The sequence below is a fragment of the Cryptotermes secundus genome, unplaced genomic scaffold (assembly GCF_002891405.2).
Source record: "Cryptotermes secundus unplaced genomic scaffold, Csec_1.0 scaffold74, whole genome shotgun sequence".
NCBI lineage: Eukaryota > Metazoa > Arthropoda > Insecta > Blattodea > Kalotermitidae > Cryptotermes > Cryptotermes secundus.
Window position 1 is genome coordinate 978,961 of NW_019745079.1, and position 27,491 is coordinate 1,006,451.

Consider the following 27,491-nt stretch of genomic DNA (forward strand, 5'->3'; position numbering starts at 1 on the left):
ACTATGTCCAGAAATACCAAACCAGCCGTCTATCAAACGGATACTGGTTGTTCTCTAACTTGAGGCAAGACGACCGAGCAACGTAGCCTGCCGACGTTTCAGAGATACTTGTTTCCCTCTGAGATTTTCGATCCTGAAAATGTAATCACTGAGCAGGATGGTCTATCGATAAATTACTGGACTTAAATTCGAGAGATGTTCGGTTTTAATATCTGTCTGGACACTGGCTATCCCATGGTTGTCGTGGTTCTCCTCAGTTCCTCTAATCAAATGCAGGGTTAGTGTCTCGATCATGCCACGATCGCTTTTTCTAAATCCCTTTCAATTCATCAGTTATCGAACCATTAGACGCTACTGATAAAAAAGTAAAGTTCTCCCTGTACTTAATTATTAAGCACTATGCCATGAAGACAGACGCGGGAGTGGAGGTATACCTCCACCATTATTGACTTCAGCACTAGATGGAGATGAGTGATCAGTTTGAATCCTCGGCCGCTTTACTCCTGAGGGAAGAACCTCCGGTACCCATTGGACAGGAGGCTGGGTGGGCCCCAGAGCCGGTCTGGATGACGTGAAGAAAAGTCTTGACCCTGCTGGGATTTGAGCTCCAGCCACCCACCGCATAGAATGCCTCTATGTCGAGTAATCTATCACAATATCGTGAAGGGGAAACCGAAGTACATGGAGAAAACCCGCCACAGCTCTACTTTATCCACCACAAATCCCACTTGACCAGACCCCGGGATCGAACCCGGGCCGCCTCGGTGGGAAGCCAGCGACTAATCGCTTGAGCTATGGCGCGGCCTAATTGTACCATTACTTCCTGTTGTTACATTGGTAATAATGTACCAGGCTAGACGGTGCCGTAACCCAGATAACCACAACCTGAATCCTTACAGCCATCAAAATTTTACATGTCGTATACGTCCCATGAAGTCCCGCTCCTTTCACCTTCAACTTCCAAATCTGGTATCATAATTTGTCTTTTCCATCACTCGTCCACTTGTTTCCGTCTCTAATGCAACGTAAACATTATTTTAAAAGTCATTATAATCCCATTTTATTTTACTCTTGCGACAGGTTTCGGCCCTATAAAACCATCCTCAGGTAACTCTTAATCACTGAAACTACCGCACTGCATCAGCTCGCTCGTATGTCAATACATTGCATGCTGCTACTGCACGCCACCATTGTTTGAGAATGTACGCTCACACTTCACTCAAGCTACTGTCATATTGTGGCGTCCAAGCTGCGTTCCTCTGGTGCGTAGCTCTTTCTAGTTTAGCGCGTATCCATTATATTCCTTATAGGGCCGAAATATAGAAGAGAATATGATTTTAATGACATTTACAAACAAAACAAAATCCATAGCCTGTAGTCCGCAAGCGAACTATACCGACCGAGCGACCGCCGCTTGTCGAAGAAGCTAGTGCCAAATCTAGCGGACAGAGGGTGTCACGTGGTCAGCGCAACGGATCACCATGGCCGTTAGTCTCGGTTTTCTAGACCGGAGCCGCTACGATTCCATTCAAGTAGCTCCCAAATTATCTTCACGAGGCTGAGTGGACCCCGTCCCAGACCCACTATTTCTCAGAAAATCTAGTAGCGCCGGTAATCGAACCCGGGACCTCTGGATGTCTAGGCAGGAACTCTGACCACTAGATCACATAGGCGATCTTTAATAACTTCTCAGAAATTTAAATGTGATTGTAACGTTAAAGGTAAAATGTAAAGTTCTCCCTGCAAAAGGCCGTGAAAGCCTATAGGGTTCTGAGACGACGAGGCTCCCACATTTTCTAGAAAATCGGCTCACAGATGGCTGTAATGTTGTCAAACTTACGCCCTGGCCGCTCTTTACCCCCAGGAATATTCCTGGTACTCATTACTGTTAGCGGTTGAGTCGACCTCAGGGCTATAGTGCGGCTGGAAGTATTAGGTAAATTGGAAAAATGCAATGACCTCATCGGGACTCGAACCCACGACCTTCCGGCTTGTAGCAAGTGCTTCAATCAACTACGCTACCTCGTGCCCCTGTGATTTTAATGGCATTTTAAAATGAAAGTTGTGCTGCATTTGAAACGGAAACAAGTGGATGCTGAAATATAATATTATGAAAAACAATATTTTTGTTTTTTCCAATTGGGATCTGTGCTATGTTTATGGGCCTGTGTTGGGAATGTCTACAGGCTTTATGGGGCTCTTGAAGTCTTGTTGTTGTTGTTGTTGTTGTTGTTGGTAACTGTAATAGTGGCAGTAGGAGAGACAAGAGCAACCAGCAGCAGCATCGTCCTAGTATTAGTATTATTATTATCATTAGTTGCATTATTTTTGTTGTAGTCATAATTAACATTTACACTCACAGTAGTAATACTCATAGTTAGCCAATCATGAGCTTCGTTTTGGGGCACGCGGTAGCGCAGTTGGTTGAGACACTATGCTACAAGCGGGGAGGTCGAGGGTTCGTTTCCCGACGAGGTCATTGGATTATTTTTAATTCCAGCCCTATTATGGTCTTGGTGTCGTCTCAGCCCTTAACAGAAATAAGTACCAAGGATCATCCTGAAGGGTGAAGGGCAGCCGGCGCGTGGGGCTGATAACCTTACCGCCACTTGTGAGCCGACTGTCTAGAAAATGTGGGAGCCTCGACGTCTCACAACCCTATGGGCCTCCACCGCCTGTTACAAGAATTGCTTTACCTTTTTTTTTACTTTACCTAATTAACTAACCACCCAGTAGCAGATCCCGAAGGTTCAAAGCAGCTAGTATCGAAGCCCACCATTGGACACGACTCAGAGCCAGTTTCATCCGCTCCCATACTTGCAGTCGTTGTCTTTAAGATCCATCTAATGAACTGCCGTAATCAAACAATGGATGGCATGATTTGTAATCCATGTTTCTGTATAGAATGTGCAAATTTTTGGTGCGCCGAAGAACAGATCGAGGAGTGAAGTTATGGCTCAACTGTAGATGTTCTTTTGGAAACAAAACTCATCAGAATCATGCATTTAATTGCGTAAACTGTATGACTGCATTCACGAAGCGGCTAAGCACTACGCAAGGAGAAGTTACGGGATCTTCATAACTCGTATTTTTAGCTAAATATAATTCAATGATCAAATCAGGAGGGTGAGATGGACAGGTCACGTAGCACGCATGAAAAAGCGAAGTGCATATAAGACTTTGGTGGGAAAGCCAGAAAGACAATACTGGAAAGACTTAGACGTAGAAAGATAATAATAAAATATATCTTAGAGAAATTGGATGGGAGGATATGGACTGGACTGACCTGGCTCAGGATAGGGACCAGTGAAGAGTTCTTGTGAATATGGTAATGAACCTTCGGGTTCCATAAAGTTTCTTGAATGGATGAGCGACTGGTGGTTACTCAAGAAACACTTAGCTCCGTGGAGTTAGCTAGGAACTGCATGTTTGCAAAAAAAAACTCTCAGTCAGCTGGTAATTAAATTTCCTCTCATGAATCCCGGGAGTTCATCTCCACGTTTACAAGCACCCTACCCTAACCCAGATTAATTTAGTGCACAATTTAATGTTCTATCTTCTAAGCCTATATGATCAATAAAAATGTTATCTTTCCTTCTATGGGTCTACCTAGTTTCTCTGACTAATTTTCTTGACGTTATGCCAACTTCTCTGCCACATGCGTGCTATATGTCCATCCAAACTCATTCCTTCTTTTAGTAGCCTGGACAGTAGGCCTGTTAAATTAAGATTTGAAGTTGTGCAATTCCGCGGTAGTCCCATGTAATTTTCTGTAACAATTTGTTCTTTAGCGCCGAATAACTTCCTCGGCTCGCGGTTCACAGACACTCTTGGTACCAGACAGTACTGCGGCAATCATTTGGGTTCACATCGGCGAGGGGAAGGCACCTAACCCACAGTTCCCAGACCCCAAATATGGCTCTCAAACGGTTATTACACGTCATACTCTTCATAATTATTGTCTCCCTCTTTTGATTGGCCATGTTATCAGAATAGTGATTAATTAAATAATTGTTCTACTCACCCAGCATGTTTGCCGTATCATTAGCGATGACAGAAACGTAAATGGGGGTATATCTCAGAGCGGTCCGTTAAGAAATTGCGAATGACAGCATCCATGTTTATGCATGTTCGACCCGGTATTTTTTTGCAGTTCTTGACGTTGTCCATGAACGCTCCATCCATAACATCTTCCTACAGAACGTAACTTTACATTTTTAAGTCTGAAGATGAAATCGTGCAGAATTCACATCCGATGCAAAGACCATAAACACAAAATTAAAACTGTACATTCCTGAATAATGCCAGTATTTCCCAGTCAAAATGTTTGACGCTAGAAAAATGTGACAAAATAAAATACAACATAATTGTTCGTATCACACGTGAACTGTAAAGAAATACACAGACAGCACACTGCCACACGTAACCCAGATTTAAAACACGATTTTGAGTTGAGCACTTAACCTCCGTTAGCACAGTAGTGGGACCATAACCTCAGCTTCGGGAGGGTAGTGATCACCTCCCAGCTCAGCAACACCACGGGTCCGTCTCTCAGGAGGAGGAGTCGAGCGGCTGGGTGGAGTCAGACCGAGGTGTTTCCCTTCTCCCCCCGCAATCACATTCCGTTTCCCTCTCTTTCTGCCGATCTTCGCAGCCGGTTTAGCGGCAGAGGGGGGAAAATTCTGTTGGATGTGTTATGTTCTTCCGCTATGAGTCTGAGGAAAGTTAGATCAGCCTGTTTAGGGGCACACCAACACAGATGAAGTAACGGGGGAACAGAGACAAATACGTAACGAAGAGCCACAATTTGTACCCTTCAGAGTAATCTCAGCTTATAGGAAAATTATTTTTAAATTATGAATTACTGCCGCTGTAATACAACTTGGATTTTTGGTTCTGGCAGCGGTGCCTATGAAAAGTGTCATCTTTTGGGTTGTGCCGCCGTGTAGTCCGGTATAAGGTGAACTACCGGACTACACGGCGGCACATCCCAAAAGATAGCAAGCCTCCTCTTCGATGGCACCTAAATCTGTGCCTGGTTCTTGGTTTCTTTAGGGGCACTTCTATTACTTGGGATTTGAAGGCCTGTAGCGTCAAATAGCCGGTCACAGTGGTCACGGGGTCTAAGGCATGAACTGTCTTCGCTCGCTCGAACTCTGGGAACGTGGGTTCGAATCCCACACAAGGCGTGTAAGTTTTGTATGTGTATATGCGTTTATTCTGTGTTTAGGTAGAGGCCTTGCGACGGGCTGATCTCTTGTCCAAGGAGTCCTACCGTCTGTGAAAAATGATTACGGAACTGAATAAGAGGCCAGGGCACTGAATGGGCTGGAAGAACAACTGAAAAGAAATGGCGTCATATGACTGGATTATTAACGAAATGGAACGGTTGGGAAAACGAAGAGACAGGGGATTAATTTGGGGCAGTAACCCCGTATATTCCTTGAGGGCCTGAGGAACATCACGAAAGCCTGAAGGAGAGCAGCCGGTCTGTGGGCTCATACGAATCCGCGATCATCGACGCTCGAAGCTGGGGAGATGCCTATTCAACCGCGATGAAGCAAGCAAGGCCTACCACAACAGGGCACAATACATTCAGTGCATCTTAACGTAGGCTTTGTTTACTTTAAACGAAAAATTCTTACAAGGGAAAATGGCTTACACTGCTCCAATGATTTCAGGAAACAAACATTAACTTACAAACAAATAACAAACTTCGTTGCCTGTAGTCCGCGAGCGAACTATACCGACCGAGCGGCCGCCACTTGTCGGCGAAGTTAGTGCCAACTTTATCGGATAGAGGGTGTCGCGTGGTCAGCGCAACGGATTCCCACGACCGTTATTCTCGGTTTTCTAGACCGGAACCGCTATTTCCTTGAAATAGCTCCTCAATTATCCTCACGTGGCTGAGTGGACCCCGTTCCAGACGCACTACTTCTCAGAAAATCTAGTTTATAAATTCCATCATAATAAGTGGAATCTAAAGGGTTCTGACGGTGGTGTATAACACTCAGGATTATTGCGTTCCTGGGTTTTGTACATCGTCTGGTATTATAGAACGCACAAAAAAAAAGTTTCGAAAACTAAACCTGTTTCCGTCCTCAGGTGAGGAGGCAGACACATACTCAGTTGGGCCTCTTAGAAAGAGTTCAGCTTAATCACTGGACAAGTGATCAAGGTTAACTCTTTTTAGGGGGCCCAATACAGTAGATGTCTTCACCCTCATCCGAGGACAGAAACAGGTTCAGTTCCTGCAACATAGCATTCTCTTGTTTTAGAATACCGGACGAGGGACAAAGTCCGAAAACCTAGTAATCCTGACAATCAGAATAAATCCGATTAGTCTTGGAATGCTGGATGGCACTGTGTGTGTGTGTGTGTGTGTCCGCGCGCGCTTGCAGAGAACAGTAACGACGTTCCTCTACGTCGCTGTCATAGCGTTTTGGAAGCGAATCCGTTATCCGACTGTACCTTGATTAAGAACACTTATCATAACACTGGCTGACTTGTGTAGCATGGGGTAACATCCTTCGCGTACGCTTTATTTCCACATGAGCAAATATTAACCCCTCCCCCTCTCGTACCTGGCTATAAGGGTGTCCAACGCAGAAAGGTGCCACATTGGATCTACTGCCTTCAGTCATGCACACATACAAACTTTTAATCCTAAAAGTATTTCTAGCCAAAATGGGATCAGATGCGTTGCAGCCTATCCAACGGAGCCTAACGGCATGGAACAGCGTCCTTCTTGAGGAGCAGATAGTCGCCTAGGCGACCAGCAAATTCCGTGCATTTATGGAAATCGTATGTTTACAAAAACCTCCCACTGAACCGTGTCATGGGCCAGATGAATCCGCTCCACAATCTATACACAGCTTTAATATTTTCTTCGCATTTACGACTAGGTCCCCAAGGTGACATCTACCCTTAAGGTAGGAACATTTTGCACGCATTTATCACCTCGTTAGCGGGTAGAGGGTGTAGCGTGGTCAGGGCATCGAATCCCCACGGAAGTTAACCTCGGTTTTCTAGCCGCTATTTCCTTGAAATAGCTCATCAGTTATTCTCACGAGGCTGAGTGGAGTTCCAGAACTATTACTTAGAAAATCTAGTAGCGCCGGGAGTCGCACCCGGAACCTCTGGATCTGTAGCCAGGAACTCTGACCACTAGACAACAGAGGCGGTCACTAACTTCCCCGACAAACGGAGGTCGCTCAGTCGGTATAGTTCGCCTGCTGACTAGAACCACGGAGTTTGTCACTTTCTCGATGCATGCTGTTAGTTCTGTCCATCTCATCCTCCTTGACTTTATCATCCTAATAATGTACCTTATGTCATGAAACGTAGCCTACGCATGAAACTGTATATGCGTCTCCAGTCGTCTCTCTGTTACGTACAAACTTCATAGTCAGGGTTCTTTCTCGTAAAAAACAACGGGAAATTTGTTTTACTCAGGCCTGCATGATGTGCTCTCTAAACTCCTTATTGCTTTTTGTCTTGATCGAATACAGAGTACCGTCTTCTTGAATTTCAGTTGGTAGATGGGTAAAAACGTTTCGTAAAAGCCTGTCCCTTGATATTACACCATGGAGAGAGAGGCAGCAGGTTCATCCGAAACGTTTTCTTTTTCTTTATTGCTAGTGGGGTGGGACTAAGTCCCTTGTACTCCGGCCACTTCTGGCCTTTTGTGCCAGCCCCAGATGGAAGGTGAGGGTGATCGTGGAGCAATTGGTGGAATGAAGATGGGCAGAGGAAACTGAAGTACTCGGAGAAAACCTGCCCCAGCGCCACTTTGTCCATCACAAATCCCACTTGACCAGACCCGGAATCGAACCCGGGCAGCCGGGTTAGGAATATACTACACCTTGCTTAAAAATAATTTACACCTGTGGCTTAAGTAAGCAGGACTCTACTGTGGAACAGTATGATTGAATTGATCGATATTAAGTGAAAAGTCTCCATCGTGATCTGCTCAATGTTTTCAGCACTGCTACTATGTCAGAGGCAGATGGATGGATGGACAAACGCGGCCTCAGCATAAACGTCCTTCCTGCATTTTCCGAGAACATCTAAAAATTTTGAGAAGGAAATTCGTCCTATTCACTAAACGTTAGAAATTATTCGGGTGATCAAATCTAAGAAGAGGAGATGTGCTGGGTGTAAGGACGGTGGGAAGAGAGTGGCCGCGCCGTAGCTCAAGCGGTTAGTCGCTGGCTTCCCACCGCGGCTGCCCGGGTTCGATCCCGGGTCTGTGCACGTGGGATTTGTGGTGAACAAAGTGGCGCTGCGGCGGTTTTTCTCCGAGTACTTCGGTTTCCCCTGCCAATCTTCATTCCACCAAATTCTCCATGATCATATTCACCCGGGGCAGGTACGATACGCCAATCAGTGGCCGCCGTGCCGAGTGGACCCAGTTGGAATCCACCCCCCACTAAGTGAATTAGTCTGACAACCTCAGGCGATGAGTACACTTTCGAGCGCTTCGCTTATTCTGGAGGATAATATTTAAATGCATCTGAGATATACCGAGACCGCCACTTTGATCTAGTGATCAGAGTTTCTGGATACAGATCCAGAGGTTCCGGGTTCGATTCCCGGCTGCTACAAGATTTTCTGAGAAGTAGTGGGTCTGGAATTGAGTCCACTCAACTTCGTGAGGATAACTGAGGAGCTACTTGAGTGGATAAATAGCGGTTCCGGTCTAGAAAACCGAAATTAACGCCCGTGGCAATCTGTTGCACTGACTACTCGACACCTTCTATCCGCTAAAATTGGCATTAACTTGGCCGACAAGCGACGGTCGCTCGGTCGCTATAGTTGGCTTGCGGACTAAATCCACGGAATAAGATAAAACGAATGTGAGGATGCGACTACATTCTTGTGTCTCAGCTTAAGGTTCAGTGGCGGGCTTTTGTGAATATGGTAATGAACCTTGAGATGACATAAAAGGCATGGGATTTCTCCATCTGAGTCAGAGTCCTGAGACAGAAAATAAGTACGCTCGTGGGTCTCGAGGAGCCCAGAACCTAGAATTACTTTGGTGGCGAAGACCAGTAACAGTTTCCCGACCGACAAACCGCGCTCCGTGGGCTCAGATACAGTTGGATCCCGGACTCAACTCCGTCTGCCTTCACACAACCGGCTTCAGTTGCAACGAATTCTCCTGTGGCTTAACCATTCGAGCAGTGAAGAATGCGCTGCGAATAATCCTTGAAGTTGATTGTGAAGATGACGCTGATTTCGTTCAACACGTCAATCACACTGGTGCATTAATTTTACAAATTAACTTTTTGGAGCATGAAAGTCGCATAATAATATGTAAAAATGTAGCTCCCCGTCAAACGAAGTACATCTCCATTACAGACACGGACTGGTTAATGCTGCTTAGGGAAAAGTTCATTTTTTATAGTGAGAATAATACGAGACACAAATAAACTTACATTGCACGTGCAAAATGCAGTTTTTAAATAGTAAGTTGATATATATATGCTATAAGCCGGAAGGTAGCGGGTTTGAGTCTCGAGATGGTTTTTTTTTTCAATTGACATAATCCCTCCAGCCGCACTATGGTCCTGGGGTCGAGCCAGCCTCTAACAGAAATGAGAACCAGGAATCTACCTAAGGGTGAAGGGCGGCCGGCGCGTAAGGCTGACCTCACCGCCATCTGTGAGCCAACTGTCTAGAAAATGTGGGAGCCTCGACATTTCACAACCCTATGGGCCTTCACGGCCTCTTACAGGAATTGCTTTACCTTACATAAATCGCCACCTTTCTTAAAATGTTAATATGCATATACTGTAATATACGTGCAACGTAAAAGTTCTTTTCGGTTATACTGAAATAAAAACAGTAATAATTATCTTACTATTTTCCAAGACTAGTTCTTTGTCGAATTTCAATTCTAAACACTGTTGGTGGTGGCTGCCTAGAAAAGATTCAATTTTGTAACGTAATATTATAGCTAAAGAGGGGAGAAAATTTTAACACTCAGAAATAGAAAGATACAAGATCTCTTTTGGTCACTGTGAACAGTCCACCTCAGCGGGGAGGAAATGAAGTTGTACACTCCCTCAATTCGAACATCTCTTAGACCCCCTGCTGAGTCATCTGTGGTTTGCTTGAATTTCTGGTTGTATTGTACCCTTGCTCTAAGTGCAGAGATGTGCCGCGACTCGTCAACAGCTCCTGCTCAAATGAATACAATACACGATATATCTTTTGTCGTTACGTACGTCAAGAGGAAGCTAAGAAGAGGCGCAGAAGGCGGTAAAATTGTATTTATGTCCAAATCGGTGCTGAGCGGCCAATTTGACGAAGGAAACTTCATAGCGTACCTCTAGATAGCATCACCGCATACTGCATTTTGTTATTCTGAATTATAAATGTGACTGTCTTTCAGGGACATTTCCAATTCAAAGAAGTTAGGAATTTCTGACGAAGTTTGTTTCAATAATTTTCTATATAAATTCCAATTAACCTTAACGCTAGTATTCATGTAGAGAAATCTGGGGGTACGAGTGTCGATGTGGTTACTTTCGCATTTGGTCGGAAACTCTGAAGGGAAGAGACGAAGAGACGAATTGGAAGGAGTAGACGGAGATAACAAAATGAACCTTAAAAAAATAGAACGAAAGAGTGTGGACTGGAGACATGCAGGCCAGGATGGGGTCTAGTGGCGGACTCTGGTGAGCACGGCACTGAACCTTGGGGTTTCATAAAAGATGGGGAATTTCTTGAGTAGCGGGGAGAGTTTTACATTCTCGAGAAGGGCTCAGCTCGGTGGGGCTAGTTATGTCCACTTACACTGACTGCTGCTGGAGTAGCGTAGACTGTACTTTCACATGACTGCAAAGGTCTGACAGGAACGAAATGATATGTAGGTTCAGAAGAATGACTGCGTTTCATCAGAGCCGTCACAGGATACAGAATGACTGACTGATCTGAGAGAAGAGCTAGGAATAGCAGGTAAAAAACTGTCACGTAACTGAGTGGCTATAGAGGGGGCTTGATTTGCTGATCGAAATTATTGTATAACTCAGAATTACAAGTAAATATATAGCTGCACAAATCACTGTAATCCGCATTAGTTTTCTCAGCTTGTCACAGTCTCCACTAGTCGTTGCCTGGTTACAGTCTCCTAACACGGGTTATTCTTTACGCCCGTACGGCTCAAGAACTGCACTTCCTAACCGCCGACATAAAGACTGTCCTGTTATGCATATGGCTTCCTAGTCAGGGCACAGGACTTCATTTTTCGGCAGAGCAGAGCAGAGAAGGCGCTTACTTCCGGCAATCAGCCGGAACAGTCACTCCTGGCATCGGGCCCCGCTGGGACCCATGGCCATGTTTTGATTTAGTGTCTAGACCTTTGTTTTCCCCTTTTTCTTTGGTCCACTTTAATGATAAAATTGAGGGGTTTATCCTTTTTTTTTAACTGGTGTTCACTTTCTACTCCTTATTCCACCTGAGGTTACATTATTCACCCAGAAGTAAGTATGTGATATATACATTTTCCTTTTACACTCTTCACAAGTATAAACTGAAATTAAATTCTAATATGTAGAGGGATATCTGTCAGTGCAGGAACGTGCAGTAGCCTATGCATCAATTTATTTAACACTCCGAAACGGCAGCTAGACACTTGAACGGCCGTAGGCTTGACCACCGCCAAGGTTAAGCCTCATATATTTCCTATGTCTGGCTTCTCCTTGTCCAATTGCACTTACATTTGGGTTTTCATGGGGCTCCAGTTATATAGCCTCGGAGCGGATCGCACAGAAAACACTTCTTACAATTCATCTATTGTTGCGTTGCCTCTGCCGCAGCGGTAACCAGCTGTCATGTGACGTTTACAAGGTCGTCCCTAGCAACGGCCGTCTCTGCTGATTCAAGAATTCTGGCTACAAGCTCTCATATTACAAGTGAAATTGTAAGAGCCAATAAAATGGCTCGAGTATATTGAAATAATGTCTGGGATGCGGATTCCAGAGAAGCTCTGTAAACGTAAATCGAGTGAGGGAGAATTCCAGAAAGTCCGACAAACAAATGGAAAGTACTCATATAGTCGTAACACTCGTCAGTGAAACAGGCGATAGTTTGCCTGTTTATATGCAGATACTTAAGCCTCCTGTCAGCAACTCAGTGTCGCACATCAGACAGACTGGAATCGAATGGTGGATGATAACAGTAAATGGGTTGGACAAAACGTGGACAGAAACGGTCGCGATCCAGCTTTAAGGCACTGCTCCAAAATTTGTCAGAAGTGATTGAAGAAAGTCGTGAGAAAAATCAGTTACGATAATCAGTGTACCTGCAGAGAGATTCAAAGCGGACATCTTCTAGATATGAGGATGGAGCGCCCAATCATTTGCTCGTCATGGATGATGCCCTGGGAACTGCTCGGCGATGGATCGACGCGCAGTTCCTTGATGTATTTAATAGTACTGTGGTAATTTAACCTTGAATTGAATCTAACTTAGGCCCTTTATGACTTCCATGAAAAGTGATGTAAGAAATATAATTGGAGGAACTTGTCGTGACATATTTTATGGAATTAACCCGGCATTTGTCTAGCGAGTTTTACTTCAGAAATAGCTGAACACGTCAAAACTTTGGACTGACCAACAATGCATGGATAACAGTAAACTTTTTTTAATTCGCTATTGGGGGGTGGAGTCCATTTGGGTCCACTCGGTACGTCGGCCACTGATTGTCCTACTGTAACATGCCCCGGGTGATTATGATGGAGAATTTGGTGGAATGAAGATTGGCTTGGGAAACCGAAGCACTCGGAGAAAACCTGCCCCAGCACCACTTTGTCCACCAAAATCCCACTTGACCAGACCCGGGATCGAACCCGGGCCACCGTGGTGGGAAGCAAACGACTAGCCGCTTGAGCTATGGCGCGGCCACTGGATAACAGTAACATTTTTGTTACATATAATTTTATAGAAATTTCTTAAGTTAATTTCTGGAACTTGATGAATATATTCAAATCTCAGAAAAATCACAATAACTTAACACCCTTCTTCATTTCTACTTACCTATGTGGATGCAGCCACTCGAACACTGGGATTGTGGGTTCGAATTCCACTCAAGGCATGGAGGTCTGTTTGCGTTTATTCTGTGTTTGTGTTAGGTAGCGGCCTTGCGACGGGCTGCTCCCCTGTCTAAGGAGTCCTATCTGCAGTCTAAAGACCGAGAAACTGAAGCGAAGCGAAACGAAACGTTTCACGGATTCCTTATGTCCCAAGTGGAAATAACAGGAATGGAAGAAGAACAAGAAGAATAAGAAGAGTAAGAAGAATAAGAAGAATAAGAAGAAGATCGGGCAAAAATATCTCTTCTTACTCACAGGCGAACACTTGGCCTTTCTTTCGAGGGTAGATGTTAGCACTTACAACCCGAAATTCGCAAAATCAATGAACTCATAATGTGCATGTCTCCATTTTGTTAATTAAAATGAAATTCTACCTGTTTCATATCTTTATGTGTTTGCACAGTTCCTTTGAAGACACGTTTGTATTCTAAAAATTTCATTTTGTAAACTTTAATATTATGTATAAACTTATGTAAATTCTGAAATAAAATTAATGTTTGGGCCTTACGTAAGTTACACACAACTAAGTTAACGGTGGAGTTCTTGACATTTTCGAAGTGGCACTTTAACTTCTAGAAGATATGCCCCCCCCCCCTGAAATACGCAGATGTCACTAAATCGATTTTTGTTCCCCTTTTGGCGCTACAGCCCCAATTTGGGCCTTGGCCTACCTCCATGAAACTCTCAGTTCCTCTTCGGTTTACTAGATCTTAGACATTCCGTAGCAATCCTTGGGTGGGTGATCAGCTCGTCGCAAGGCCTCTATCTGTACGCAAACACAGAAAAACTCACATACACACAAACACTAAACATCCATGTCTTGAGTGAGATTCGAACCCATTCGAACCCACGATCCCGGCTTCCGAGCGAGCGAAAACAGTTCATGCCTTAGACCGCTCAGCTACCGTGACCGGCCTCGACACATTTACCGTTGGATAACATTTTTTGTCTGGACTTGCAACAAGAAGTTCTGCTTCCTGGCCCGGGATATGTTGTCTCTCCTTTGCAACATCGCATTGCGTAGTAGACTTGGCAGGGATGAATAAAACCGTAATAAATATTACTCGTGTATTTAGAGATGTACTGGAAATCAGCATTTGAATCGAATTTGAAAGCTGTACCCCATTTTTTGACACCAGTTTAACAGCTGTGGCTGCCGTACACATTGGTAAGATTACTGATTCAATCTCTAGGTGTTCTCTGTTAGGTCCGCATTATGTAACAGTACAGTTAGTTATATTTTATAGATAGTCTTGTTAAATATTCAGTTCAGTATGCCAGAGATCGAATAGACGAAAATTTTCACATCAGCAAGACTTCTGAACTTAACGCTTGTGATTTCAGAAAGAAGAAATGAGTTGAAAACCAGGGCCATCATAACAACTGACGCGTCTGTTCTTTCCCACAAAAAAGTCCTCGTTTTTTCAAACGACTAAAGGTCAATTTATTTTTTTCAGTATGAGGGAAAATTTCCCCCTTTTTCCCTGACTGTCCATATTTTTTCGTAACGCGAGAGCTTGTTCTGCTACCGACAGCTTTTTGACTCCTTTTTCAGTGCACATATAAAAGAGATCTGAGAAAGATCCACATGAATGGATTATCAAAGTAAAGTGCTAACGGCGATCTTTCACATGAGAGAGAGACCAGCCAAGGTTAGGAGGGCTAATAGACTATGTAATAGGTTTTCTGTAGGGTGTAAAATCCATTGAGCGTATGTAACAAGGCAAGGTGCAGCAGGGTGGGTGTTTGATCCAGTAACTAAAGGTAGGCTATCGTCGCTTCAGTCAGCTTTCTCTTTTTTTTTCTTGTTGAAGAAAAGTAGAACTTTTAAAAAGGGCTCTATAATATTATTCTCTTTTATTCTTTCGCGGCCTTTCCATAGGTGTGCTAAAATGACGTAAAGATATTTGTAATGTGATAAAAATAGTTAAATGAAGTAGCCTGTGATTCTTTTTGCATAAATAATTTTAGAATTTGAATAATAATGGAAATGTTCTTGTTCATATGCACCGCCAAAACAGAAATATCTGCTCTTCGCTCGGATTTGGTTCCTCTCGCTGTTAGTATCACAATATATACATATATTTTCTTTTGGCGCTACAGCCCAAATTTGGGCATTGGCATACCTCCGTGTAACTCTCCGTTTCACTTCGGTTTACTGGATCTTAGACAGTCGGTAGGACTCCTTGGTCGGGTACACTTGTACACACACACACACACACACACAACACTGAACATCCATGCCCTGAGTGGGATTCCAACCCACGATTCCGGCTTCCGAGCGAGCGAAGACAGTGCATGCCTTAGACTTCTGCAGCACCGTGACCGGTAGTATCACAATATATATGTACTTACTTACTCATGGAGCTGAGTCCTTCTTGAGGAGCCGCCAATTCTGCAGCTAGTCAAGGATTTCCCAGCATTTTATGGAACCCGAAGGTTCATGTTCACAAGAGCCCTCCACTGGTCCCTATCCCGATCCAGATAAATCCAACCCATACTGTCCCATTCCATCTCTCTCTAAGATCCATCCACCTACGCCTTTGTCTTCCCAGTGGTCTCTTTCATTCTGACTTTCCACCAATGTCTCCCCCATTCGTGCTACCTGCCCTGCCCACCTCATCCTCCTTGACTTGATTATTTTAATTATACTTGGATATATAGCAGCCAAAACTCGAAGGAAGGAATAGCAATCAAATGAATAAATTAAAATATAGTTCAATATGCCCATGTAATGAAACCAAGATCAGGAATTAGAATTCGAATCGTGTTCAGGAACCCTAAGGAAATACTTGCATATCACTTTTAATTTCAGTGATTAGCTTACATGCTGACAGGAAGGTGTAAATTTCATATTTTGGGGGTGTTCTCTGTTAAGTCTGTGATAGAGAACAGGAAAAATATAAGCAAGGAACAGAAAAGGTTCGTTTCTATATTATGGGGAGGGAGAGAAAGACTTCTAACAAAATTACCTCCCAAAAATAAAATCTTATGACTTTTCACTTTTACTTACTTTTCTGCTATAATTTTTACCTTTCTCTTTCTCCACTAGACTAAATATAAAAATATAACTATTATTCTAAGTAGCAGATACAGGTGATATTAAAATAAATGGTCTCCAGCTGTGTAAGAAGGTCACTGAAAGAATTTCGCTAACAGAATCGTTGATGTGAAGGAGAAACTATTGCTGTAATTGTTAAGTTGTCCCTAGAGACATTAATTCTTTCAATTTATTCATAAGACCGCTAGGTAACATCCCTTGATCCTATCTAAATGTGTAAATAACCTCTCCGCTTAGAATCTCACTGGTAGAATGCTCGACTTATGACACGCAGAGAAATATTTCTTTTTAAGTACTCAGGTTTACAAAAGATGTCTCTTACATGCGATGTGTGTATGGGTTACCATTTCTTTCCCTGTCCCCTCCGTGTAATCTAATGTTGTGATGTTGAGAATGTACCGCTACAATATAGCCCACAAATCTTCATTGCTATTGTATGAGCCCAGGGATGTACAAACGACCTTGAGCTATAGATGCTGAAGAAAAAATTATCTTATTCTGCCTTTAACCCTTTACAGCACATTGCTTCTATTTGAACACTCAGAAATTCCCCATTTTGCCAACAAAACATAGTTCAAGGCTTTCGTGCGCTCTTCAGAATATACAGTGATTATTTACGTAAACATTAACCAGAAGGTGTTCGAAATCTAGATGGAGTATGTTATCTGTGAGGATACATCTGAATTTTTAAATACTGTCTCCATGAACTGACCGCCTCTATGGTGTAGTGGTCAGAGTTCCTGGCTACAGATCCAGAAGTTCGGGTTCGATTCCCTGCGCTATCAAATTTTCTGAGAAGTAGTGGGTTTGGAACGGGGTTCACTGAGACTCGTGAGGATAACTGAGGAATTATTTCAAGGAAATAGCGGCTCGTTCTAGAAAACTGAGATTAACGGCCGTTAGGATTCGCTGCGCTGACCACGTGACACCCTCTAACTGCAAAGGTTGGCAGTAACTTCGCCAAAAAGCGACGGTCGCTCGGTCGGTATAGCTCGCTTGCGGACTACTGGCCACAGTTTATATTTGGAGAATGTAGGTTTATACGTAGGATTACGTCGCTGTTCAAGTGTATGGCTTACACAACGACAAATAGAAGTTATGATTGACATGATGAATTGCGAAATATCTGGAAGAAATGGATTCTACCTTCTGGAGTGTAGATTTCCAGATTCGCGTTCGGACCAGTGCGCAGTGTGGAAAATGGTGAAACCCATCAGTTAGCACGGTCAGTCTTGTAGACTGAATATGAAGCCGTTATCTCCGTGGTTCTTAGGGCGTACTGTAAGTTCCTAAACACTTCTACATTGTCATGTCGTAATCCAACAGAACTAAGTGGAATTTGTACTGCGGCCACTTCTGGCCTATTGTACCAGCCCCAGATGATAGGTGAGGGTGATTGTGGAGCAATTGGTGGAATGAAGATTGGCAGGAGAAACCGAAGTACTCGGAGAAAACCTGCCCCAGCGCCACTTTGTCCACCACAAATCCCACTTGACCAGACCCGTGATCGAACCCGGGCCGCCGCGGTGGAAAGCCAGCCACTAACCGCTTGAGTAAGCTACTGTAGGTTATTAAGAATTTTGTCATCTGGTATGTGACGCCGAATGCTTTCCTAGACAGCAATATCATGGAAGAATAAAGGTCGCTACATCATGGTTCAAGGCATACATATGTGGTTACACCGAAACGTCGGTGCCTGTCTATAAAACGGCTTAAACTTAATACACAACGCTGCGAGAATCTGAAACCGTACAGACCTACACTTGTAACTTACATTTTCCCTTCTAACAAGAGTGATGATGAGGCTTACAGGCACTCAAGCCCTAGACAGGAATCGAACCGACGACTCTAGCGTCCTCTCGACCCAAAACCGTGTACTGGCATTGGGATCAGGATGGTTGAAAGTAGAATTTTAAAATGTATTTATCTTGCTTCACTTCTGCAGGACACAAAGGAGCTGTCGTGTGAAGCTATTTAAAGCGCACAGACCTATGAAAGAAACGAAATGGGGCAGGGAGCTTGGAGATATTATATTCAGTCAACAGCATTGGTGTAAAGTTCGGGGTAACTTTGTATGGACACCGCCCCCCTTGGAGTTCTGGTCGAGTTAGGTATTGTATGAGGAACTTCCTTGGTCAATGTGGCCGATTTCAATTACCGTCATGCAACTGGCGTGGACATCCTGGTGAAATTTTAGAGGGGATGGAATTGGAAAATCGTTTGTCCAACATCCTACAGAGGGAAGTCACTTGAAGGTACAGTCCAGCCTGCATCAACATCAGCCGGCCGAACGGATCATGTCACATTGCACAGTCCGTTATGGGAAAATGACAGACGTTCAGTTGATCAAAAGTTTTCCCGCCTTTGATGGAACCCGAAAGTTAAGCCGAGCAAAATTATTCAAGCGGCAACTCTTCTTTTCGGGAAAGCAGCGGTTCGAATCTCGGCCGGGTACCGTTTGCCCTAAGAGAATTTAATAGTTTTTCTCAGTCCCTCCAGTTAAATGTCGTAACAATATCTCAAATAAGGACAGAAGGGATCCTTACAGATAATTTGCATCTTAATATTCATTGATCATCCAAGCTTACGACGTTATATGATTAGAGTTACGGACAATTTAGCTAAGTAAACCATATATATAAAGCCGAAAGTTTGTTAGTTTGCACCACAGGCCGACACTATTCTCTATCCTGAGCCAGTTAAATCCAGTCAATATCTTCACAGTGAGATCCACTGTACGAGTATGATATTATTATCCTCGTTTCTATGTGTAGATGTCCTAAAAGGTCCCTTCCATTGGATTTTCCTATTGAATTTCGTACACAGCAAGGGTTGATGAAGTGCTGAATCCATGGAGTTTCGCCTCTATTCCATTTCGTATCATTATGGCATCGTGCCTAGTCGCGTAGAAAGAGAAAATAAGCCTAGTAGTCTCGGTCTAAGCATCATGATATGTGTCTCGTCGTCGGGGAGTGGCGCAAATTGTTATGTCATCATTTGAAGGTCAGTAGATTGTGCGATCAGTTGCCAGCTTCGCTCGAATCGTTGAGCCGCACAGACGGGACAGCCCGCCGAACGCTGCCAAGCGTATTGCGGGAAGCTCTCAAATGAACTCCCTGTACGTGGGGTAATTATACGCTGCGACAGTGTGGAAATCGAACCTTCTGCCATACTCGTAATACTTACATCTCCACACGCTTTAAGTATAAGTTGTGCAAGTAAAAAACTGTAACTATTAAAAAAATTATTCATGATAAAAAATTTCAAAAAACCTTTAAACTATTGCTCCTCCCGCAGTATTTCTAGTCACTAGACGGATCGCATGGTGCGGAATTCTGAGTATACACTAGGCCTATATATGTAGGAAAATATAAAGTAAAGATAAAGTTGTCCCCTTAGTTAATAATTAAGCATTAGGCTGTTAGGACGTGTGGGGGAGTGTAGACTTAGCTCCACCATTCTTCACCTCGGCACTGGATGGAGGTGAGTTGTTAGCGTCACGCCCCGGCCGCTGTACCGCGGGAAACGAGCAACTGGTACCCATCGTGGAGGAGATAGGACGGGCTTCAAAGCCTGGCTGGACGCTGTGGAGAAGAGAAAATAATTTTTCCCCTGCCGGAAATCGAACCCCGGTAGCCAGCTCGTATCCTGTCGCTATACCGACTGAACCATTCCAACTCTGTGTGCAGCAATTGCTTTCCTGAATATCTCAATGTACATCGGAAACGCGTAGAACTTGGAAACATACTGGACGAAGAGTGAATATGACTGAACCAAGATGATTGGGCGAGACACTTGGCATGAGTGATATCTTCTACCGTGGCCGCTGCTACTTAGACAGTCAATCCCCTCATGGCAGTGAAATAAAATCCGCGGATATTTGAAAACGCGTATAATGGAAGCGCGTATAACGAGAGTCCGCCGTATCTTACCTTGAACAGTTCTGTCTTCTGTGACATAACGCAGTGCAGTCCGATGAAATTCTAGAGATGTTTCGCAGGAATATATCGCCTCAATCTTCTGTGTCGAAGAGTAAGCCAAGTAATAAATCAACATGAAGCAAGAAGCAAGCAGAGTTCTATACATATATATCTGTATTCCCCCCACTCCGCTTCCTCCGTTTGCTTTCTGCTTCTTGCTTTCACCCTTAAGATGTAGGCGAAATGTTCTTCCGAAACTTCGACCGATTTTTATCGGACTAAACTGGGTTACACCCATGAAGACAGAACTCATCATCGCCGTTGTGAGAACCTCAACCCCAATTGTCTTACTTTCATTAGGAATTACCTCCTTTTGGTTAGAATACTAAAATTACAATGTATAGAAGGGGCACCAAAATTCATGAAATTCTAGGAGCCGGGATAGCGTAGTTGGTACAGCGACTGGCTACGAGCTGGATGACCGAGGGGTCGGAGTTCGAGTCTCAATAGAATAGCGACAACACCGTGAGACACGGTCAAGCAGACCGTGTNTGTTGTCGCTTGCAGATTTACTTATACTTCTTCAACCCTGAAGATGGGGGCGATACGTTCCTCCGAAACGTCGGTTAACACCACATATACACGGTGCCAAATCCCAGAAGACTGCTTTCTTCATAGTCACCGCCGTGAAAGCCTCAAATCTTACATACTGTAGGCCTGTTCATACTGGGAAGACTTTGAAACCGACTCGAATGCTCTTGCAAATCTCTACCCTTAGAGAGAGTGCGCGTTGCGTTAGTGAAGAGTAAACCCATGGATGGGGTACAGGGGTGATTTGTTGTTGTTGTTGTTGTTGTTGCTGTTTTTGTCTGGGTAATTTCCGATAGTATAACTCCCTTGTCACTGAGGGTGAAAGTCTGGCAAGCATTCTTTAACACTTGCAAATGACAGGAGCTGCTTTTTAAAAAAAACTGTTACGTGTTTATAAAAATGGTGCGTCGCCTTTGTCACTGGGTCTCTTCACGTGTCGATGAAAAAACAAAGATGGTTTATAAGTTCTGCAGCTGAAACTGAAAGCCATGTCATAAGGAAATTTTAAATAACCAAACGAATGGCTGCCTGAGGAAGAAACTCTGTTCTTGAAATGTCGCACAGTGTACAGAAGCAATGCTTGTTCTTTTGTGCTTCTTCTGCAATTTTTGTTGTTGGTTCCAAGAAGCTTTGGAAACCTGAAAGGAAGCGACATGGACATGGATGGGAAAACGGATAAACGAATGGTGTGAGGATGCGAACTGGACTCAAGTGAACACGACAACAACCACTGGGGGTCCACAAAGCTACGATTTTTTTTTTTTAGTAGCGGAGCGACTATTGACTTTCTTAAAAGGACTTTGCTTCTTGGATGTGCGTAGTCAATTGTTACTGTGGGCAATTTATTGGTTGGTTAGTTCTCACTTCGTTATTTCTGATTGGATGATCAGCAACTGCCGATCACAGTGGCCTCGCGGTCTGAGGCATGAACCGTCTTCGCCCGCTCCAACACTGGGATCGTGGGTTCGAATTCCACTGGTATGGATAACTGTGTGAGTTTCTTTTGTGTTTGTATTGTCCTGTGTAGGTAGCGGCCTTACGACGGGCTGATCCCCCCTCAAAGAAGTCCTACCGACTTTGTATATTATTAAGAAAATGAAAAAGCGGCCAAGTTTCAAAGGTCTACAAGGCCATAGAAAGAGAGGTCAGCTAACTGAGTAGTTCTCTAATTAGTTACACGTTAAGAGGCTGGGTAGTGGTTTGATAATGGGTTAGAAAGTTAAATATTTTATTGGTTAACTAGTTAGTTAGTTAGTTAAATACAAGTATTCAGTTAGATACTACAGGGTTCTGACGATGGGTTTGAGTTTTCGTACTTTGTCCATCGTCCGGATTCTAAGCAGTTACTCTTAGTTACTCAGAATTCGGACGATAGACAAATTCCGAAAACCCAGTATCTCTAAGTATTCAGTTAGTTAAAGTCTTGGTTGGGTGTATTTGCAACTTGAATAGTTGGTTAGTTAGGTTCTTCGTTAACAGGCTGGTAGTTTAGTTACTTGTCTTGTTTGCTACTTAATGTGTTACTTAGTTATTTAATTCGTCAGTTAATTAACCGACTGATTCGTTCGTCTGCTTGTAAGATACACAGTTAGTTTTTTGTTTGTTGGTCAAATAGCTATCTCATTATTTGGTTGGTTAGCCGGCTAGGTTTTTCCTTAGTTAGTTCGTTGATTAGTTCATTAAGATGAAGAATTATACTGTAATTAGTGTTTTTATTTTTCAGTGACATTGGCCAGTGTTAAAATGTAAGAGCATCCTCCACTTTCGAATAGCTGGGTCTATGTGTATATTTGCTTGCAACAAATTCCGCTTCTCGCTGCGTATAAATATGTTCCATGTTTATGCTCTAACATGAGATGTTTTCCTGCACACGAGCCTAGCTCTCTCAGGTAGAGACCTACATAGAGTTCGTTCTTCTGTTCCTGTAAAGTTTTGCGTATTAGCAGCGAATTTCTTGGCCAGCTGAGTAACCATCCTACTGGCCGCGCCATAGTTCAAACGGTTTGTCGCTGGCTTTCCATACTGGGTCTGGTCAAGTGGGATTTGTGGTGGACAAAGTGGCGCTGGGCCAGGTTTCCTCCGAGTACTTCAGTTTCCCCTGCCAATCTTCATGCCACCAATTGCTCCACAATCACCCTCACCTAGCATCTGGGGCTGGTACAATAGGCCAGAAGTGGCCCCAGTACAAGGAACTTAGTCCCATCCCACTAGCAATAAAAAAATAACCATCCTCTTCTCTAGGAATGTCGTGTGCAATGGAGCTGATAAAGGAATTAGGAAACTAGTGTCAATAATTTCTGTAAGGAGCAAGAACAAGAACAAGAACACGGCTGGCACAAAACACGATAAAGTAATTTCTCTGCAGACACAGTTTCACTGTAAATAAGTAATGTTATGTCTTGACTGGGGACTCATGTTTGAACAATAATTACGACACAGTGAAGCCAGATCTTAAAACCACAGACAAAAACTGTATAAAAAAAACAATAGACTTATCCTTCAGGGATGAAGGTCCTCCATTGTTAATTAGTTGTATACAGCATGTTCGTAACTGACGTGGTCCCTTGAGACTCACTCCCCCACAACGTCATGTATCAACACCCTGGAGGCCAGCAAGCAGACAGTGCGCTAAGAGGAAGGCAAATTAGTTCTGCTTACACGGTACGGGAGACCAGCATATCCCTTCTCCCCAGGGCGTTGCGTCGGAACTTTAAATGGGAGCCTAGTGACTGACTGATCTCCCATGTAAGGAGTCGTACCGCCTGTCTGGATGCTACTGAGAAGAAAACAAGATACGAATCGGAATATACCGGAAAGAGGAAATGCCTAATAATAACAATAATAATCTGCGTAATGTTCGGCAGGTTGAAGAAAACTGCATAATGAGGAGCTTCATAACTTGTACTTTTCCAGGTGTAATTACTCGTAGAATGATCAAGACAAGGACGATTAGGTAGGCAGGACATGTAGCACGAATGGGGAGACGAGGACTGCATATAGGATATTGGTGGGAAAGCAAGAAGGAAAGAGACCAATGGGAAGACCAAGGCATAAGTGGGTGGGCAATATTAAAATGTATCTTAGAGAGACAGGATGGTGTGGTATGGATTGGATTGATCTGGCTCAGGATAGGGACCAGTGGAGGGCTCTTGTGAACACGGTAATGAACTTTCGGGTTCCATAAAATGCTGGGAAATTCTTGAGTCACTGCAGAATTGGCGGCTCCTCAAGAAGTGCTCAGCTCCATTATTAAGTGATGTTGGGCATTTAAGAAGCCAAACACAAAGACACAGAAAACTAAGCACCCATATATTTCCGTCTCGCTTCACCAAAACTCCATACAATATCACACCCTCAGTACAAATGCAAAATTCGAGTAATTCTTGTTACGGATCAATTCAGGATGTCTAAGTTCACTTCTCCAGTGTGGACTATAGGAATAGGTTTAAACCTTAAAATATTGTACATAAAATTATAAATTAATATCTTTCTCGGAAGTATGATACTTGGTCTTTTGCCTTACGGAATATCATATATTGTTGGTATGAGATAGACGGACATATGGTGATATGAAGTATACGGTCCCCTTGGATATGACGCCGTGTAATTTGGAGAAGATATATGTTGCCTTAGTTTCATGATAGAAGATTCTGAAGATGGAGGCATTAGGATCCTCCGAAACGTCGGTACCAATTTAATAAACTACACGCCATCACATCGTTGAAGATTTTGATCTTCACATATTATGGATACATGAGTACAGGATGCTGAGGAGAATATGTGGGCATGAAATTACGTAAAAAGAGGAAGGAAAAAATTATATAGGTCTGATATGAGCCTAATAATCTTCATTCGTTCCCATACAGGCATATAATTAGATAAAGAAGTGAAATTCTCATTGTGCTTAATTAAGCACCACAGCCTGAGTACGGTTGAGGGAGAGGAAGTATAGCTGAATGTATTCTTAATCTTGGCACCAGATTGCGGTGAGTGGTCAGCTTCACGCCTCGTCCGCCTTAACCCAGAGGAAAGGGCACTCAGTACCCACTGGATAGGAGGTTGGGTGGCCCCAGAGTCGGCATGGGCGCTGTGTTTTGTTCAGAAAAAATTAAGTGAAAAGTCCGCATGCGAGGTTCAGGCGTAGATAATAGGATGATATTAAAACAGATATACAGGAACAATGTTTGAGAATGTGGACTTTATTCAACCCATACTTGGCAGGATCCAATGGCTGTGTCTTGTAGGTACGACAACGGATTTTCGGGTTGTGTGTAAGCTGGAATATTTAACTAGCTGGCGAAATAATTTTCGCGACAAGGATCCTTCTCTACAAGTGAGTGCCTTGGTTAGTTACCTAGCTAGTTGGTTGGTTGGTTATTTAGTTAGATGTCTTATGGTTCAAATTAGATTAGAAAATTTTATCAATTTACTTTGTAGGAGACGGGATGGCATAGCCGGTACAGAGACTGGCTATAGGCTTGACGAACGAGGGGTCGGGTTTCGAGTCCCGTTAGGGTCAAAAATTTTCTCTTCTCCACAGTGTCCAGACTGGCTCTGGGATTCACCCAGCGTCCTGTCCAATGGGTAACGTGGGTAAACCTGAAGGGGCGTGAAGCTGACCACTCACCTTTAACTAGTGCAAAGGTCAAGAAAATGTGAATCTATACATCCACTCCCCATAGTCCTTCATAGCGTAGTGCTTCATTAGTTAAGTACAGGGACAAACTTAATTAATTTTTAATCTAGAAATACGAGTGTAGTACAAGACGGTCTAAGATTGGACACAGTTACAAGGTAAAGTTGACTCTGTGCTTACTATGCGACGAAAGCGTATGGGGGAGTGGATGTACAGATCCACATTCTCTTGTTCTTGGCACTAGTTGGAGGTGAGTGGTCAGCTTCACGTCCCTGCCGCTTTGTCCCTGGGGAAAATGCCTCCGTACCCTATAGATAGGAGGTTGGATGAGCCCCAGAGTCGGTCTGGACGAAACGGAGAAGAGAAAATACTTTACCCTATCGGGACTCGAACTCTGAACCCTCCGTCGTCCAGCCCGTAGCCAGTCACTATACCGACTGAGCTATCACAAACAGTTCTTATTAAAAGAGACTGGTGAACCTAACGAGATGAAATGTATTTTGTACATGAAGGGTGAGAAAGAGATTTTTTGAAGAAAAAAGATTACCTTAGGTCGTAAATTTAGGTCTCGTTTGTGGCTTCAAATGTATGTATCCCTCCGCACGCAAGTACCGGGCGGATGGTAGGTGTCCTTATACACAGGCAGTTCAAACACAATTGACATATACGTTCTTCAGCTTTTTTAAACTTGTGACAACCAGGGCGCGTTCTAATGTGCATCCAACCCTCTCCATGTTAAACACTTTCGTCGTTTCGGTAGCTAAGATAATTAGCATTCTGAATAGGAACTACAGCTCATTCTGCATTATAGGGACTGCCCCCACGGGCTGTAGGTCGGGGGATACATTCCCTGTCGGGGCAGAGTTATTTCATCGTCAGCCCGCGTTGTCAGGTTCTAGGCACAACCCATCCGTCTATCGAATAGACGTTTGGCCTCGCTTCCAAAGGGATAAAGCGGACGCAGAGTGAAGTTATCACTCACCACCATCTAGAGCGGACGCTAAGAATGAGTGGAGCTTCTTCTCCACTCCACCATAAGTTCTCATGTTACGTCTGATTAATCCTCTTGAAGACAGTGACTAATATGTCTCCTGGTTTGCCATTAAAAATTATATATTTTATCCAAAAATGTATGTACAGCTGTGTGTTTCGTGTAATTCTGAGAATAAACGTAATTGTTTTCCTAAACACCATTAATAGGCCCTTCCTTGTAATGGAAATACAGTGTGTTTTCTATGAGGAAGAAATTTAACTTTAAACAGGCCTATTATGTAGATGAACTTTTTGCTCCATGGGTACAACCGTTTATAAAATGAAGTTACTTTAAACCACAGCTGGTGGGACACGTATTCGGTGGTAACCAGTTCAAACCCTGAGAAGGCCACTGCTTTTTTAATAATTTTCTTCATTATCGCTATTTTAAAGAATGTATAGAGTCTTAAACTATGCCATGACCGTTTCTACGGGACCGACTAATTAATAATTCTGTAATGTTAACAGTAAATAAATTATCCGGTTGATAACGTGTCATTAAAACCGGTAAACAAATCAATCATTGATAGATAACAAGTAGTTACAGATTTATGACTGATGAAGTACACAGTTGAATCATCAATGTATAAGCATTGAATCTAGTGCCGAGGTTAAGAAAAGTGGAGGTATACCTCCACTCCCCCATATGTCATGACATAATGCTTAGGTAATTAAGCACAGAGACAACTTTATCTTTATACACAAGCACTGTTAAATAAGTCAATTCCATGCCAGGTTATCTGGAATTGGGTCCTTGGTGTTATATCGCAATTATTTGGACCCGGTCTACAGGATTAACTTAGTCGCTTAGCTTGTTAAAATATCCCGTGCCCTATATAGAACTCAAATATTTCTTATCGTATTCACAAGAAGGCCGCCTCTGTGGTCTAGTGGTCAGAGTTCCTGGCTACAGATCCAGAGATCCAGAGTTTCGATTCCCGGCGCTACCAGATTTTCTGAGAAGTAGTGGGTCTGGAAAGAGGTTCACTCGTGAGGATAATTGAGAAAATATTTCAAGGAAATAGCGTCTTCGGTCTAGAAGACCGAGATTAACGGTCGTGGTTATCCGTTGCACTGACCACGCGACACCCTCTATCCGCTAAAGTTAGCACTAATTTCGCCGAAAAGCTGCGGTCAGTATAGTTCGCTTGC

General features: G+C 43.4%; 1 protein-coding gene across 5 annotated transcripts in view; it reads right to left on the bottom strand.

Annotated features, from left to right (window-relative positions):
• LOC111874828 (histone-lysine N-methyltransferase MECOM) overlaps positions 1-27,491 on the bottom strand; it is a 496,931-nt gene that overhangs the window by 262,098 nt on the left and 207,342 nt on the right. For 2 of the 5 annotated variants that reach the window (XM_033755627.1, XM_033755629.1), the window contains exon 1: positions 4,025-4,526. The exons of the other annotated variants lie outside the window; for them this stretch is intronic. In XM_033755627.1, the coding sequence (XP_033611518.1) occupies positions 4,025-4,031 (7 nt within the window). In that variant the 5' untranslated portion in view covers positions 4,032-4,526. Of the gene's footprint in view, positions 1-4,024; positions 4,527-27,491 lie in introns of those variants that run through there. 5 annotated transcript variants of the gene reach the window in all.